The 15,113-nt window shown below is 38.0% G+C and overlaps 1 protein-coding gene across 2 annotated transcripts; it reads right to left on the reverse strand.

Moving 5' to 3' along the window:
• Positions 1-597: 597 nt before the first annotated feature.
• On the reverse strand, positions 598-12,819 carry prkacba (protein kinase, cAMP-dependent, catalytic, beta a). 2 transcript variants are annotated; one of them, XM_068707434.1, is made up of 10 exons: positions 12,485-12,819; positions 9,073-9,134; positions 8,634-8,762; positions 7,289-7,387; positions 6,938-7,020; positions 6,556-6,682; positions 6,117-6,212; positions 4,538-4,660; positions 4,173-4,337; positions 598-3,101 (listed from the first exon to the last, which is right to left on the reverse strand). In XM_068707434.1, exons 1-10 carry the CDS (start codon positions 12,528-12,530, stop codon positions 2,976-2,978), a joined length of 1,056 nt encoding a protein of 351 aa, XP_068563535.1. In that variant the 5' UTR covers positions 12,531-12,819; the 3' UTR covers positions 598-2,975. The 2 variants fall into 2 exon arrangements, with proteins under 2 accessions (XP_068563535.1, XP_068563534.1); XM_068707433.1 differs by lacking the exon at positions 12,485-12,819 and adding an exon at positions 10,639-10,919.
• Between the last annotated feature and the right edge of the window lie 2,294 nt (positions 12,820-15,113).

The raw sequence follows: 15,113 nt of genomic DNA on the forward strand, positions 1-15,113 counted from the left end.
CCATCATTTACATCAAATATGACAAACATTATTACACACATGAGGGATAAATAACACATAAGAAGAGCTGTGGATTTCCTACACATTTTTATGGGATGATTTACACACAGGCAGTTTGGATTGAAACATGCTGAATTCCCAGGTGTAGTTTTCAAAGTTTGTCCAAATAAAAATGTCATTGATTCTGCAATTACATTCTGTTCACCCTTCATACTGGGAAAATAATATTGGATCCCCTTTACAAAAAAGTAATGAAATACAACAAAAAGGTTCAGAAAAACAAGAAAAGTTAACCTAAAAGGCTACAATTTAAAATTGGCATGAGAGGCATCAATGTGTATTAACTGTTGAAAATATTTTAATTTCTATAAATGGTTTATTTTTAATAAGGGCAAATGAAAAAGTGGTACAAATAAATAACCCAATATATTCACTGTAAATTACACTTTTGTGAATAAAACTGTGGGAGTCTCCTTATCTATACTGAGAACTATGCAAGTCAAAACAATTAAAATGTAATTTTATTAGATATCCCTATTATAAATAAAAAATATCATACGAAACAGTTGCGCCTTTTGAAATGAAACTGGGGCTAAATCAAGTGTCACATCAATTTATGAAAATTATGAATTCAGGCATAGCCAATATCAATATACAGCACATCAGTATCTTAAAAAAAGCATTCAGTCACCAAACCTTTTTCACATTTGGTTGTCTAAGATTGTTGGACTTGATTAAATTGCATTTTTCCTCATCATCAGACACTTGAGCACCATGTCAAATAATGATCTAAACTTCAGAAGACTTGTTAAATTTAAAGACTGTCAACAATGCATTATTGTTTCCAACAAGATGTGAAATGGAAAACTTTGATTTCCCCACAACCCTGAGTGTCCGGCCTGCAGAAATGACTTCAAACTCTGATCGCCCTGTGGACGGCAGGGACGAACTTCCCTCTAGAAAATCAAAAGATCACAGAAGCAGAAGCAATCGGACCTTTTCTGACTTCTGGAAGTTCAACAAGTGGACACCGTGGCCTTGTAGGTATTGAACCTTTGACAAACAGATTCTATAATCACCTGTTAAATACACATGTCAACCAGTCACGCCAGAGGCAGGGACTACATTTCAGCAGCAAAGAGCAGGCGATGTGTCCGAATTCAGGGGAAATGAGTGGTGCTCTGTATAGAAAAATCTCTCATAAAACCTATATTTCTCTCGAGGGGAGAAAATATGTATTAAATATGTGTAGACAATAACTTAACAGGAGAGATTTACAATGAAAATGTTCCTCAAAAGTCAGACTCTTTTGACCTTATTCACTTTGAAAATCTGCAACAAGACAAAAACATGTTTGTCTGCTGACGTTCTCTAACTGACCTGACTCAAAGGAAGGAAGAGTGAGCAAATATTGCTTCATCACAGTGTACAAATTGGTTAAAAATTATGCAAAGAGACTACAAGCTATAGTTGAGGTAAGTATGTTTCAACCAAGTGGTGACCAAGATGAATACTTTTTCGGTTATGATATTTCAGTTTTCTGTTATTATTTCATGGTTAATTGTTTAGTTTTGCTTCCATGGGATCATTCAGAGGAATAAGTCACTCAGATAAAATCTAAGATCTAATGCATCAACATCCCAGGCAATAAAACAATTTAAAAAGGTAACAAAACACAACAACAACAAAAAAATATGGGAACATTTTCAGGGCACTATTAGCTTGTTGTGACACTGCTGTACAAACATGCAAAAGTAAAATTGAAAATAATATGGCAGTTGCACAGTGTCTTCTCAGAGCGCTGTGTAAGCACAATTTACAGAGAAAATCAGAAAAGAAACCCAGAAAGGACAAAATATGTCCATGTGACCAACACTGCTTCACATCCACAGCAACATACTCTTAAGAAAATCGAACAAACTGATCTTTCAGCAATTATGGCAATACACTTCATGTATTGGACGTACCAAAAAACAGACGACCCCGTTGTGTGGAGTGAACACCTTTAGTTTTCCTTCCTTGTGAAACAAAGAGTTGTACCTGAAAAATATATCATCTCATTCCTTTCATTTAATACCACACCCAGTCTGAGATGCGACCAGATATGGATAAAAGAATGCTACAATTGACTTACTACAGCACTGACAAGTTTCTGCTCCATAATAACACCTGTCACCGTTAATTCAGCTCTTCAGGAACTGAATGTCTGGGTGCTAAAACTCAGAAACTTCAAGAAGCCATCAGTGTTGCTGTTCTTTCACTAAGCACCAGTTTCTTTGTTTGGAATTTGGTCATGCTTTAACAACACAAAGTGTTTGAAAATTGGAAGTCTCATATATATATATATATATATATATATATATATATATATATATATATATATATGCACAACTACACAGTTCTAGGTCTTAAGGACACCAGAATGATGACTATTGGTTAATGTTAAAGTGTTCATGATTGAGGAATAATAAACTGAACCCTAAAACACACTCAGTCATGTAACAGACGACATATAACTGGCAAGACTCGATGTCGGAAATGCAAACCAAAACAATCCCTTCTATTTTCCCGAAGCTTAAATCACAATATGTGCAATACCAGCTAATACAATCATTCACTCTTTGTGCCATTTAAAAATGGGAATAGTTTTCATGTTGCTTTTCAAATAATTATTTGAATTGAAATAAGGAGCAGGGAGCGGCAAACAAAAAAACAGAAGAAAAAAAAGACAAAATGAGAACGTGGTCTAGTATTTTTTGTGTTGCAGCACAAGGGGTGTCTGCATAATGTGCCTGTGTATAGGATAGTGCTAACTGCACGCAGGATCATGGCAAGAAGGACCTCATTCAGCTGTGTGGAATTAAGGAACGAGGCATTTGTTTTGAGCACGCGATGGCCTCAGTTCCACCTTAAACCCTCAGGAGAGTGCAAATATTCCAAAACATGTGAGCCCTGATGGGACTCTTGCCCATTTACTAGAACTCAGCAAACTCTTTTGCACACTTCTCTGTTTGTGAGACACGAATGTCCTCCTCTTCGTAATCGTCAAAGTTGCTTGTGTCTCCTGGACCTCTGCACTTTGGCAAGAAGGGAGCTTCAACCTAAGAATGAGGAAGAAAGTAAGGAATTGTTTTCTGATTATTAATTCATAAATACCAAACAATGGTTGGTGTTTATATATGTAAATTATGTTCTGTTAAAATACTAACCTTCCTAGTCCTAATCTATTTCAATGATAAAGAGAGCTTTGTGCAGTGGTGTGATGCCAACTATCTCTTTTTACATGTGAGAACAACTGAGGAGATAGATGGTACTGGACCTTAAGTTAGTGGGGGATCATAACCCAGTGGCCATACATGATGAGGCTTCTCCTACAAGTACCTATCATTTGATTAAAGTCAGCGGTTTTCCAATATACCAAATACTCGAAACTCAGAATGCTCTGATCAGTTGGTTACAGATTGACATCGGTTGATATTCTTTACAAATCAGTGTTAATTTTATTTACGAAAACTATGACAAAATATGATGAACGTATATTTTTGATTGTTGGGCTCTCATAACGGGTCGCTCCTCATAACAAAGCTGCATCCATAATCATTCAACCTGTGTTTTTAATCAGATAACAATAAAAACAATCCTATATAAAATAAGTGTGACTAAATGATCAAATTATTGGGTTTGGCTAGACTAAATCAAAATGTTCAATATAATCTGATGACTAAAAAAGGTAATTTGACACAGGACTAAGACAAAATTTTTAAAACATTAAAAGTTGACTTAAATGTTAACTACAACTGGACAAAAATGTTTTAAATGAGTTTTAAAACTATGAAGGAAAAAAATAAACCAATATGTGACTAAAACTAAAAAGCATTTTTGTCTCAAGGCTAAAACTAAGACTAAGTCTAAAATAGCTTTCAAAATCAACACTGTTACAAATGACTTAGTTTGTGGTCTACAATTTAATCATAAAATACATGTGGCATCATGGCTACTAACAGAGAAGGTGTTTGTAACCCCAACACAAATTTACAAAGAAGGGGCGCACCTCACCATCACCTCATGACAAGATAACCTCATGTCTTGAATTTACAAAAGGGCTAAATGATGGATAGTAACATTACATGTTTTCGGGTTCACAAACATGTTATGACACAATAACTACCCACCTTTCTCTCATAGATGGCAATCCAGTCTGTTTGGGAGAACCACTTGTGATTTTTTATGTCATTCACACCATTCTTCAGGTTGCCAAATCTCTTTGTCAGGTCTACCTGGAGCAGGTTTCTCAGCAGATCCTTCAGGTCGGAGCTAAAGTGAGAGGGAAATCGTACCTACAGGAGCCGAGCACGATCAACACAAAGACACGTTATTCACCCATTTAATATAACTAACACATGGTTGGCTACAGCATACAAAAGAGCAATAAAAAACACTGGAGAAACAATGCCAAGTTGATGGTTGTGATTGAAAGACAAGCACATAAATGACATTAAAATATTTAAACTCTTTGCATGCAACTATCTCTGCATACCTTGCCAGACACAATCTTTTCGTAGATCTGGATAGGCTGGTCAGCAAAAAAGGGAGGGTAACCAGCAGCCATTTCATAGATGAGAACTCCAAGAGCCCACCAGTCCACAGCTTTGTTGTAGCCCTGGAAGAGTCACGAACAGAAAGAACATCTGTTATCTTCACGCAAAAAGTACCTCAGATAACGACCGGAAATGAAGGCTTGAGCCATACAGAGCAGTCAGATATACATGAAGACACAGTGACACATTTTTTTCTTGTGTTTGCTCTGCACTTAGCTTTAAATTGTGGGTTTTTATATTTACATCATGCGACTGTCTAGTAATAGGATGTCTGTATAAACAAGTTCCCCAATTTTAGGACACAAAGTAATTGGATTGCATAGATTTGCATTCAATGACTAGCTGATGTATTCGACCCAAAGACGACACTTATCTTCTCTGGTGGCCAGCCAGCTTCAATTCTTGCTTGTTTCAAACACTTTTTGACTCAAGTCTGGTCTCCTTGTCAGTTAAAACATGCTCAATTGAGTCAAAAAGTCTGTCCCATTCTATATGTTTAGGATCCCTGTACTGTAGCATTGAACTAAGATCAGGTCATTCCTTTCTTTCTCCACACTTTATTGCGATATCAGCAGGCAAAACTTTCAAAGACTGCCACTTACACAAAACACTGTTGCAGGGCTTTTAACTCGTACTACAGCCGAGCTCAGACTACAGGAGTTTAAAATCCTCAACGATTTTGAAATCGGGTAGCATCACACACATAAGGAGAATCTTAACAGATGTTTTTCTCTCTAACCTCAAACATGCACACCCTACACGATTTGAAAATAATGGCGCATCACACACTACAGGATATAATTAAGATCATTGTGCCAGAGGGAGCAACACACCGCCTCACGTGATCTCATAGCGAATCAGATGTAAGCAAAACGGAGACTGGCGTGGCGCTACAACTTGCTGTAGTGATGCTTTGCAGGGAGAAAAAAAACAAAAAGCAGAAGGCTAAACGAGGCTGGATGAGGAAATGGCTGAGGTCAACAAGGATTGTCTATTCTTAGGTGGAACTGAAAGTGAGATTTTAATATCGTTCAACAGTCCTATGTTAGCTTACGTTAGCCTCAAAGGCTAGAACTTTTACAGTTGGAAACACAGTCAACTGCTCCTGCTTGTCTCTCTCATTGGCTATTATAGTCCAGCTCAAAAAGTGCTGACGTTATCATCCAGATTTTAACTCATAAATGTCAAACATGTTTGAAATTATGGCAACGGTTTTGGACGTCTAAGACTAGATCAGTAAACCCCTCACATCAGCAGATAAACTGGGCCAAACATCGATATCAACCAAGGTCCCGAACCAAATTTCCCCTCCGATTGTAACTATTTAAGCTATTTATCCTGTTTTATATATTGTACATGTTTTTAGATTTAAGATTGCTTTATTGTAAAGCACTTTGTAACTTTGTTTTGAAATATGCTATGCTATAAAAATAAAGTCATTATTATCATTATTATTGTCATAAAATTGGGGTTACTATCCCTATTAAGAACTGGGCTGTATTGGGTCAAAGGGTTCACCTTGCTGAGGATGATCTCTGGAGCCAGGTACTCAGGAGTTCCACACAATGTCCAGGTCCTGCCTTTAACTCTTTTGGCAAAGCCAAAGTCTGTGACCTGAAGAAAGAACAATAGGAGCATGATAAGAAAAGTAAAGACGTAAAAAGGCAAAGATCACATGTACTACATTTCAAACCATGGTAGTCAATAGAGGCCTACATCTGTTATTTTAACATCTAACTTGGATTAAACCTTGGACTAAATGTGTTAATTTGCTATTTTTTGTGTCACCTGTTTTTATATTCAAAAACCTACTCGTTCTTGGTTGTTTTCTACTAGCTGATGTGTTTCTGTTTACCTTCTCAGTTACCACTAATACTTTACAGACAGAACTTGTTGATGACTGATACCTTTGCTTTCAGTTTACTTTTCTATTATCAACTTCACACAGACTGTGTACCTGGATATAACCATGTTGATCTATGAGCAGGTTTTCAGGCTTCAGGTCTCTGTAGATGAGGTCTAAGGAGTGAAGGTACTCGAAGGTGAGTACTATCTGAGCTGCATAAAATCTTGCATGGTGTTCACTGAAAGAATGGAGGGTGGACAGTCAGACATTGGTGGAATATATGAAGACGAGTCTCTTCTGAGTGAAGGAGCAAACTCAATCATTCATTGTATAGCCGGAAAATAACGTCCCGTCTCAAGCTATTCCATCCATGACAGTGACAGACCACAGTTAGCAAATTGAAAAATGTCCAGTTAATAGTGGCTGATACAGCATTTTACAATAAAAAAAATAAAAAAACATAAATAATATATATTCAAAATGTACACTATACCTGAACCTTCCAATACGTCTGAGGTGAGAGAACATCTCTCCACCGGGCACATATTCCATCACCATATAGAGGTTTGAGTTGTCCTGTTAATCAAAGCAAGACATCTTTAAGCAGGGCCTCCTGTACCAACTGATCACATATTAAATGTTAAGTGGTCTTCAAGTTGGGAAATAAAACATCACAAAAGTGATGGGACATTATGGGGTTATTCTCTCTGTTGAGGTTGTTTTTAATTACAAACATTAAATTGGCTGGTCATAGTGAGATTAATACTATTTCAACTGTAGCACTGTGTCAGATGAACACATTCGGATTCCTTGGTGAAAAATATAAAAACACGTGAGCATGGACCTTGAAAGCGTACTCCAATCTGACGAGGAAGGGGAAAGAGACGGCCTGTAGTATCTTCTTCTCATTTAGTGTGTGTTCTATCTGCTTCAACTTCACCACCTGAAAAACACAAGGCACAATGTAAGCACTAAGGCTATATTGAGCACAGCATGTTCTTGATAACTAAGTATGTATGTGTGGTGTATCATTCCCCAAACTAAATGTAAAGCAGAGCCACAAGGACCCATGATTTCTGAGAAAGCTATGCCTGATTAAAAAGTCAATAAACACAAACATGTTTTACATTTTTAAGCTCAATTAGGAGTTATCTCTTTTTAAAGCATTTCAGTTTTTTTTTAATGTTCATTTCAGTAAGGCATGAAAAGCAACTTGCACACTTAAAACTTAATCCATCAGAGTTAACACAGTTTTCTGTTGGTTCTTTTTATTAGTTTGAAATGTCCACCATTGTATTCATCTGGTGCCTTGATGAGTTGGTGGGGAGCTCGGACATACAACACTTGAAAGTTAGCTGTTAAACAGGCATTGCATCCACAAGCCACATTGTCAGACAACAATAAGCAAAAAGTGGACATCACAGAAAGCAATGTCCTAATTTGCTAGGTCCTTAGAATAAAAAGTCTAACATTAACTCAATCCACAGTTTCAACTGCATTACCACACAATGATATAACACCTGGCCATGACTGTTACTGTGATGAACTACTTACTGTATATCAAGCAAGTTTTAAGCCTCTGCAAGTGCATTTGCATACGCTACTAAAATAGCTAAAGGGAAAACAATGGCAACCTGTAAGGCAGTAAAAACACATTTGCAAACCTGTGAATGCATGGCATGCTTTGGGAAATGGTGAGCAGCCATGTGACATGTACATGATTAGAAGTAGCATAGTAGTAGGATAAGAAAAACACAGAATTAAATTCAAGACATCTGTGACAGACTAACAAAAGTTCAGTGTACAAAGTGTGAAGACAAAAAAGAAGTCAAGTGAGCAGACATCGATGGTTACAAGTGTTTCAGCATTACAGCTGAAACAGAAAGTCAGACAGCTTTTGCTCTTCAGTGTACCGTTAAATGAGAAACGCGCTAACGTCCTCCTACGACTCTCACATCAGCATTAAAATATCGAAACTCTCATGTGAAGTGCCTCTGAGGTTTTCAGCAATAACACTGGTTACAGTGCATGAGAGAAAAGTTCCATTTCCTTTTACAAGATGTACTGCATTTATGTAGTTACAGCATTTGTCAAGCGTGCAGGAGTTTGCTTTTCACAGACGACCCGGCTTCCTGACACTAGTTCTTTTGAGATGGGTAAAGTGATTTCTTTTAAAGCCACACACTTACTTTTTGTTTATCCAAGATCTTCATGGCGTAGAACTGATTAGTTTCTTTATGTTTGACAAGCATAACTCGTCCGAATGAACCAGTGCCCAGCGTCTTGAACCTATCAAAGTCATCCAGGCCAGTTGTGCTCTGAGGAAACATTGGCAGTGGAAATGAAGACAGCAAAACTGATGATTAAAATGCTTTATTTCTGCAAGTAAATTTAGTGTCAGTGCAGCTCTTATGTGGCATTCTGTCTCCATGAAGCCCTGAGTAAAAACATAAGCTGGGTGATGTTTGTACAATAAATGTGCTTTAGAGTGGCAGTACAATTATGCACTCAGCTATGATTGAAGTCAACAAGATCTGAGCCAGGAAGTGGCTAAGCGCTATGAAACTATGAAGTCCAGCGAGTTAACAGAAAAGTAAAGTTTGAAAGTACACACAGGAAACAACTTACCTGTGGTGGACACTCCCATTTTCTTAAAAAATCTTCTTTGGCTTTAGCTAAGAACTCTTTCACTATAAACAGAGACAGAAGTGTGATTTAACAATCAGCATGTTGGTACTCACACAGTGTTAGTTGAGCATGTTGAGGAAAATAAACTGGGGCACTTTAACGTGTTCGGGAAAATAAACAAAGGCAGTTCACATGTTTAGGGAAACAAATGCATTTTAAAAAGGTCAAGCAAATGTCAAGTACTGAGGATGCAGGAATATACAAAACAGCAAAAAATACCCCCCCCCCACACACACACACACACACACACACACACACACACACACACACACTCAAAAACACATGTCTAAGCAGGAGATTATAATTAATAAAGTGATGCAAAAAAGCTCTTGTTGACTTTACAGAGTTGGCCAATTCAAAGACGAGCTAGTCTGCATCTCTTTCAAGAGTAGATGGGAGTAGAGGAGGGAGGCAGTAATACTGGGCAGAGAACCGAACTGAGGCTACAGTGCAGGCATTAGAAAGACATAGTGAAAGTCACAGCAGACATGAGATGTCATAAGTCACAGAGTCATGGCAGGTATCTAATGTCTTGTTGGTGGTGCATTTGGTATGCGGTTGCTGATTTAAAACTCAAACCTGGCATTGGAAGACTATGTGGAAGCTGTATGTTAACAGACTATCCTAACTAACCTCTATCAATCAGAATTATACAAGCTAAACTTTTTCTCTGTGACTTAGGACGGCTCATGGAAAAATGAGCATACCAAAAGTCTCTACAGTTCACCCAAGGGTTTGCAGGAACATTCACCAACATGGATGGAAATGGTGAAGAAGAGAAAGAGAGGAAGAAACATTTATGAAGTGCTTAAAACGAGAGCATTTGATTCAAGTGGTTTAAATGCAACACATAACAAAGTGACACAGGAGAGGACAACTGGCAGAAGATAAACCTGATTCAAATAGTCTACTTTGAAAAATGAATTTCTTCAATTGACTATGAAAACAGTACTGTAGTTAAAACCAATAGCAATCAAGCAATAAGTGGATATTTCTGTCAATATGGGTTTGATTCTTCACAGTAGTTAGTCTTTAATACTTAGACCTAACTTTATCTTTCTTTCTTACCAGTATTGCAGAAAGCTTCTTCTTTTTTTTTTTTTTAAACAATCTTTCAAAAAACTAAATATTGTTAAACTACAAATATCTGTCACATAGACTATACAACAGTGATTGAAAAGACATTGAGTAAAGCACACATAAATCACACTTCATACTTGAACAGTACACAGAAATGACAGGACAGAGATGATGCAAGAGACTGAAGCGCCACAAATGGCCCGTTCTACAAAGCTTATTTTACTGGATCCGTGCATGAAAGAATAAATACTCAAACTTAGAGCTTTACCAAACCAACATTAGACTAATACGCCACTTGGTCAAACTTCATCAAAATCAGTTTTCCGACACACACAAACTACAAAACACAAGAAGAGACTCGTCTGGCTCAGAGCTGCAGATGGCAGCCGACAAGTTTTAAGTGTAAAAGCAACACATCGCACTTACTGAACTTATCCCACATGATGGTGAACTCAGATATATGAGGCACCTCGCTCTCTTGTCCTCTCTGCTCTTGGCTACTCTTACGACATCGATGGAAAAGGCGACTGGCGAAGGATTGGTCCTTTCCCTGGGCCATTTTGAGACGCGTGAGTGAAAAGACTCACAGGCAAAGCAACCGTTTTCCGACTGAAGACCAACGACTGACACAAACTTCCTGTATGCAGCCAAGTGCATTGCAATGCTTGGTTAACCACATAAAATTAAGCTTCCTGTTCAAGTACTCTGCTTCAGTTCAAGCAGCCAACTGCATGTCTACTTTCTCTATGTGGTGTGGAAAACACATCTGAAATGCAAATGGTGATGTTGTTTTGACAAAAAGGTATATAAAGTAAGCAAAGCACACAAAAAGGCCAGCCTCTTATGGTTATGTCAAAAACAGTGCACAGCTGTTGTGCATTCAGAGTGCTGATAAGGAAACTGGAGGCCTGTAACACCCACTGACTGACCTAGAGAGAAGTTATCTCCAGGTTATCGTGCTCTCTGGTGGTAAAGTTTAACAATGCAGTTCTTCAAAGAGCTTTCCCCTTTGCTTAAAGTCACCCTGACGATCTGACCCTAATGCTGCACACTCTTTTGTTTGTTTTGTAGTTACAGCAGTGTGGGCCCTCTGAATGATTAAATACCTACAATACAAATGACACCAACAATGTGTGAACAGTTTGTTTCTGTACCTGCCAGTTTGTGCCACACTATTATTGTACACAACTTTCAATGCATTCCTGCAGAAACTACAGTTACCTTGAATAACAAGGCTGCGAGACTGAATGGACTACTGCCAATCAGAAAGCAGGTCAAGATCAGTGCTCTCCAGACAGACAGTTTAGTGGATTAGTTTGGTCATTACTGACAAACAAACACTAAACACAACACAGTGGCCTCTGGCTATTGCTTTCAAGTGATTGATGGAGCCCTTCAGATTGAAAAATTGCTATTCAACAGGTGCAATTTGACAAGGACAGGAGCTATCTCTCCTTGGTGTTGTAGCACCAAGACAACACGTTGATGTCAGTGCAAGAAAGCAGCGATCGAGGCATAACATTTTGATTTACAGTAAACTTGTTGACAGCTGACATGACACATTAAGTGAGGAGGTTGGATATAAAAACGTTGCTAGTCATTTTGCAGCCCTTATTTTGAAAACAAAGCCACCAAAAACACCACCACCATTATTACCATCACTAGCCTGCTTTAACCACATCAAGCAGCCATCTGGTCCACTTGTCTCTCATTCCTATCAGGTACCTGTTGTTGTTGTTGTTGGCAGTGACTAGGCCTTGTGCTGCAACTTTAGTAGAAACACATTTCTGCTGATGTTATCCGGGCTCCAGGCAGCTGATATTAGCTTTTTTTGGAACTTAAACATTGTGCTTTGATAACTTCAGTTACACATTACAGTGTGAGCAAAAAAATATAATCCTTAATTTCGTTTAGTCAAGGATCTCTTTGCATTCACTGCTGTGGGAGACCTTAGGATAGGATGGCGAGGACCTCACGGCCATTTGCTGAATTATTACTTTTAATAACTGGCTAGGTGCATCATCTGTGCCACTGTTTCCAAGTGGGATAAACAAACGGACACTATAACGAGGGAGCTAGGCTAACAAACCTAAACTGCCCTACCAAAGATGGTTCTTCTCTGCAGCCCATATTACTGTAACGTTGCTGTCTGCTACCACTGGACAACAACTGCTAAAAGGCTGCACTCCACTGACTTTATCATATGCAAACGCTGTATAACAGCCAACGTGAGATGGCTAACAGGCTAGCTGGATGCTTCTCAGGTACTCACCGCTTTCTTGCTCATTGCCTTTCTTGGCAGTCGCTGCGTTTCCCATCGTAGGAGGACAGGGCGATGCACAGCTGGCTAGGAGCGACGATGGTGGCGGTTAGCTAACAGGGTCCTCCGTTAGCTAGCTAACAGATTTCAGCTTGTGCTAGCTGGCTGGCTAACAACAACATCAATGTCTTCTCTTTGTGGACAGAACCTCGACGTGCTCTGCTAACCGCCCTGTTGATATTTATGTACAATGTCCTTTTTGCCGTTCAAGTATGCCTCCGCTGGAATGAAAACATGATCCAGACTTTTCACCTCTGCCTGCTGTCGTTTTGTGCTGCGTTCACGTCATATGGGAATACCCACAGAGCAGACTTCAGTGGGTGAAATGCTGCTTTCAAGGGCCGGTCGGAAATCGTAGCTACTCAAGTGTCACATGATTTATTATGTAAAGGTTGTTTGTTATAGTCAAATGTATTATTATATATATAATAGACTTAATCACTTTGATGTACATTGATCACTCTGTGCCTAAAATATGCCTCTCAAAACTATCATCATTATTATTATTATTATTATTGTTTTGTATACACACATTAAACTACTTTAGGTCACTTTATCAATATGCATATTCATTCAAATATGTTGCTTAGTCAGGGATAGATGCTAATATGTTTAAGCCCTGGCCTGGGCCACCAAGCCCCTAAATTTGGTGGCCAAAATGCATTTTTGGTGGCCCAAATGTAAACATGCCTTCATTAACATAATGAAAATATGTCATTGTTTATTCAATTTGAAAACTAGTTATTTGTCCTCTCACAGTCCGTAGTGCAAATAGAGCAGTCTATCATTTTTGCATAAAATTAAAATTAATTGGAAATAAATTATGGAAATTAAACAGGACTGTTCTGACGACCGGCTGTTAACAGATACAATCTAACGTTAAGGGATTGGTGACTAGAAAGCATAAATGCCCATTTCAACTTCACAAATCAGCCGTTCCTCTCCAGACACCATAATGTCATTGAGACACACAGTCTCATTCTCAAGAGATACCTGATCAAACTTGGTGGCCACAGGGAGCCAGCCACAGGGGATATTTGGTGGCCACAGAGTTTCGGAGAATGAACGCAGGAAAAGTAATTGCTTTTAACTTGTCTAACACCACCACTAATAAAGTTATCTTCCTTCACATTTATTTATACAGCAAATAAAATTGCAGTACCTACCTTAATGAAAATACCCAGCCAATTGTAACAGTTAGGACTTTGAACCACACAATTATGTTAAGTGATGGAAACCTTTATATTTGCAAGCATTGTTTATGGTCACTGTATTTCCCATGATTCATGAATGCAGCATTTTTGACAGAGCAGAGCATACAAAGTCAATCGTTTTTGGAAGAAAATCTGCAGAATTTATTTGAGGACATAAAAAAATAAATTATGGGTGAATTCTTGTGATTCAGTTTAAGGTCAAATGTTTGTGATATGTTATAACAAATAAAAGAATAGGTTTCTTTATAATACAAATGAAAAACAAAAGTTAAAATTGTTGATCTTGCCTTACCTTTAATTTACCTCTGCAAGCCTGCCAGTGATGGTGGCTCATAAGGTGTGACTGTTATCATTATTGATCATTAGTGCACTGTAAAATGTCAACAATGATAATTGAACAAGTTAGTTAGGTTAGAATTGAAATGTCTTAAGATGCTGCATGACTAACAGCCCCAAACCCCAAAGTAATTGTTTTTTAAATCAAGTATCTAGTCAACAAATTGTTCCAGCACATCCATGAGGGATAAGGCAGGATAAAATGCCCAGTAACTTTAGCACTCCTTACTTCTAATGCTTTTGCTTTTATGTGAAACATGTTGAATTATTTTGTAGGCAAATAAAAACATATAACAACATATAATGTTTAACTCCATAGTTTTACCTCAACCCAACAACTCAGTTTCATGTAACATTCTGTAGAAATGGTTGCATATACCAGCCTTGATCTCCCTGGGATGCTCTTTTGTAGCAGATGTGAGCTCTGACCTCCAACGGGGGCACAAAACCAGAATTACTTACCCTTCAAAGATGAGGAGTGTTACATCAGAATACACAGTTTTAACGAAGACATACACCTGAAAGACAGTGTGTGCGTTTGTTCAGAAGTGCCTGTAAGCCAACTTAAGGACTTCACAGTTGTAGGTGTTGAAATAAATCAGTATATGAATGAAATAAATGTAAAAAAAACAACAAATCTAAACAAACTGTTGAGAAAAGCAAAAGCAGCCTGATGTAATCTAATGGCATGTCTTTGACTGTAAAAAGAACCCTGATGCATTAAACTTGTTAAAAGCTTGATTTTGAATGATCAGTTGACTGAAAACATGATAATTACCAAATAATTTGCACAGCATCACGTCAATTAACGTAAACTGATATTTGAAAAGAATATACTTAATTCACAAACTATAAGTAGTAATGAAAGTGTCTGTGACAGTTTGATGAATATTCCCACGTTATTACAGCGATAAATAAGTAACAATAACTGAATAGCACTCTAATGACCTCTGAGCGGGACGCACCCATAATCGATTGTTTTTCTTTTAGCACCATGGTCAGCGACACAGTTGCTAGGTAGCTTCCCTGCG

This window comes from Cebidichthys violaceus, unplaced genomic scaffold, assembly GCF_023349555.1.
Source record: "Cebidichthys violaceus isolate CVI_PGR_0920_01 unplaced genomic scaffold, fCebVio1.0.p SCAF_13, whole genome shotgun sequence".
In the NCBI taxonomy this organism is placed as follows: domain Eukaryota; kingdom Metazoa; phylum Chordata; class Actinopteri; order Perciformes; family Stichaeidae; genus Cebidichthys; species Cebidichthys violaceus.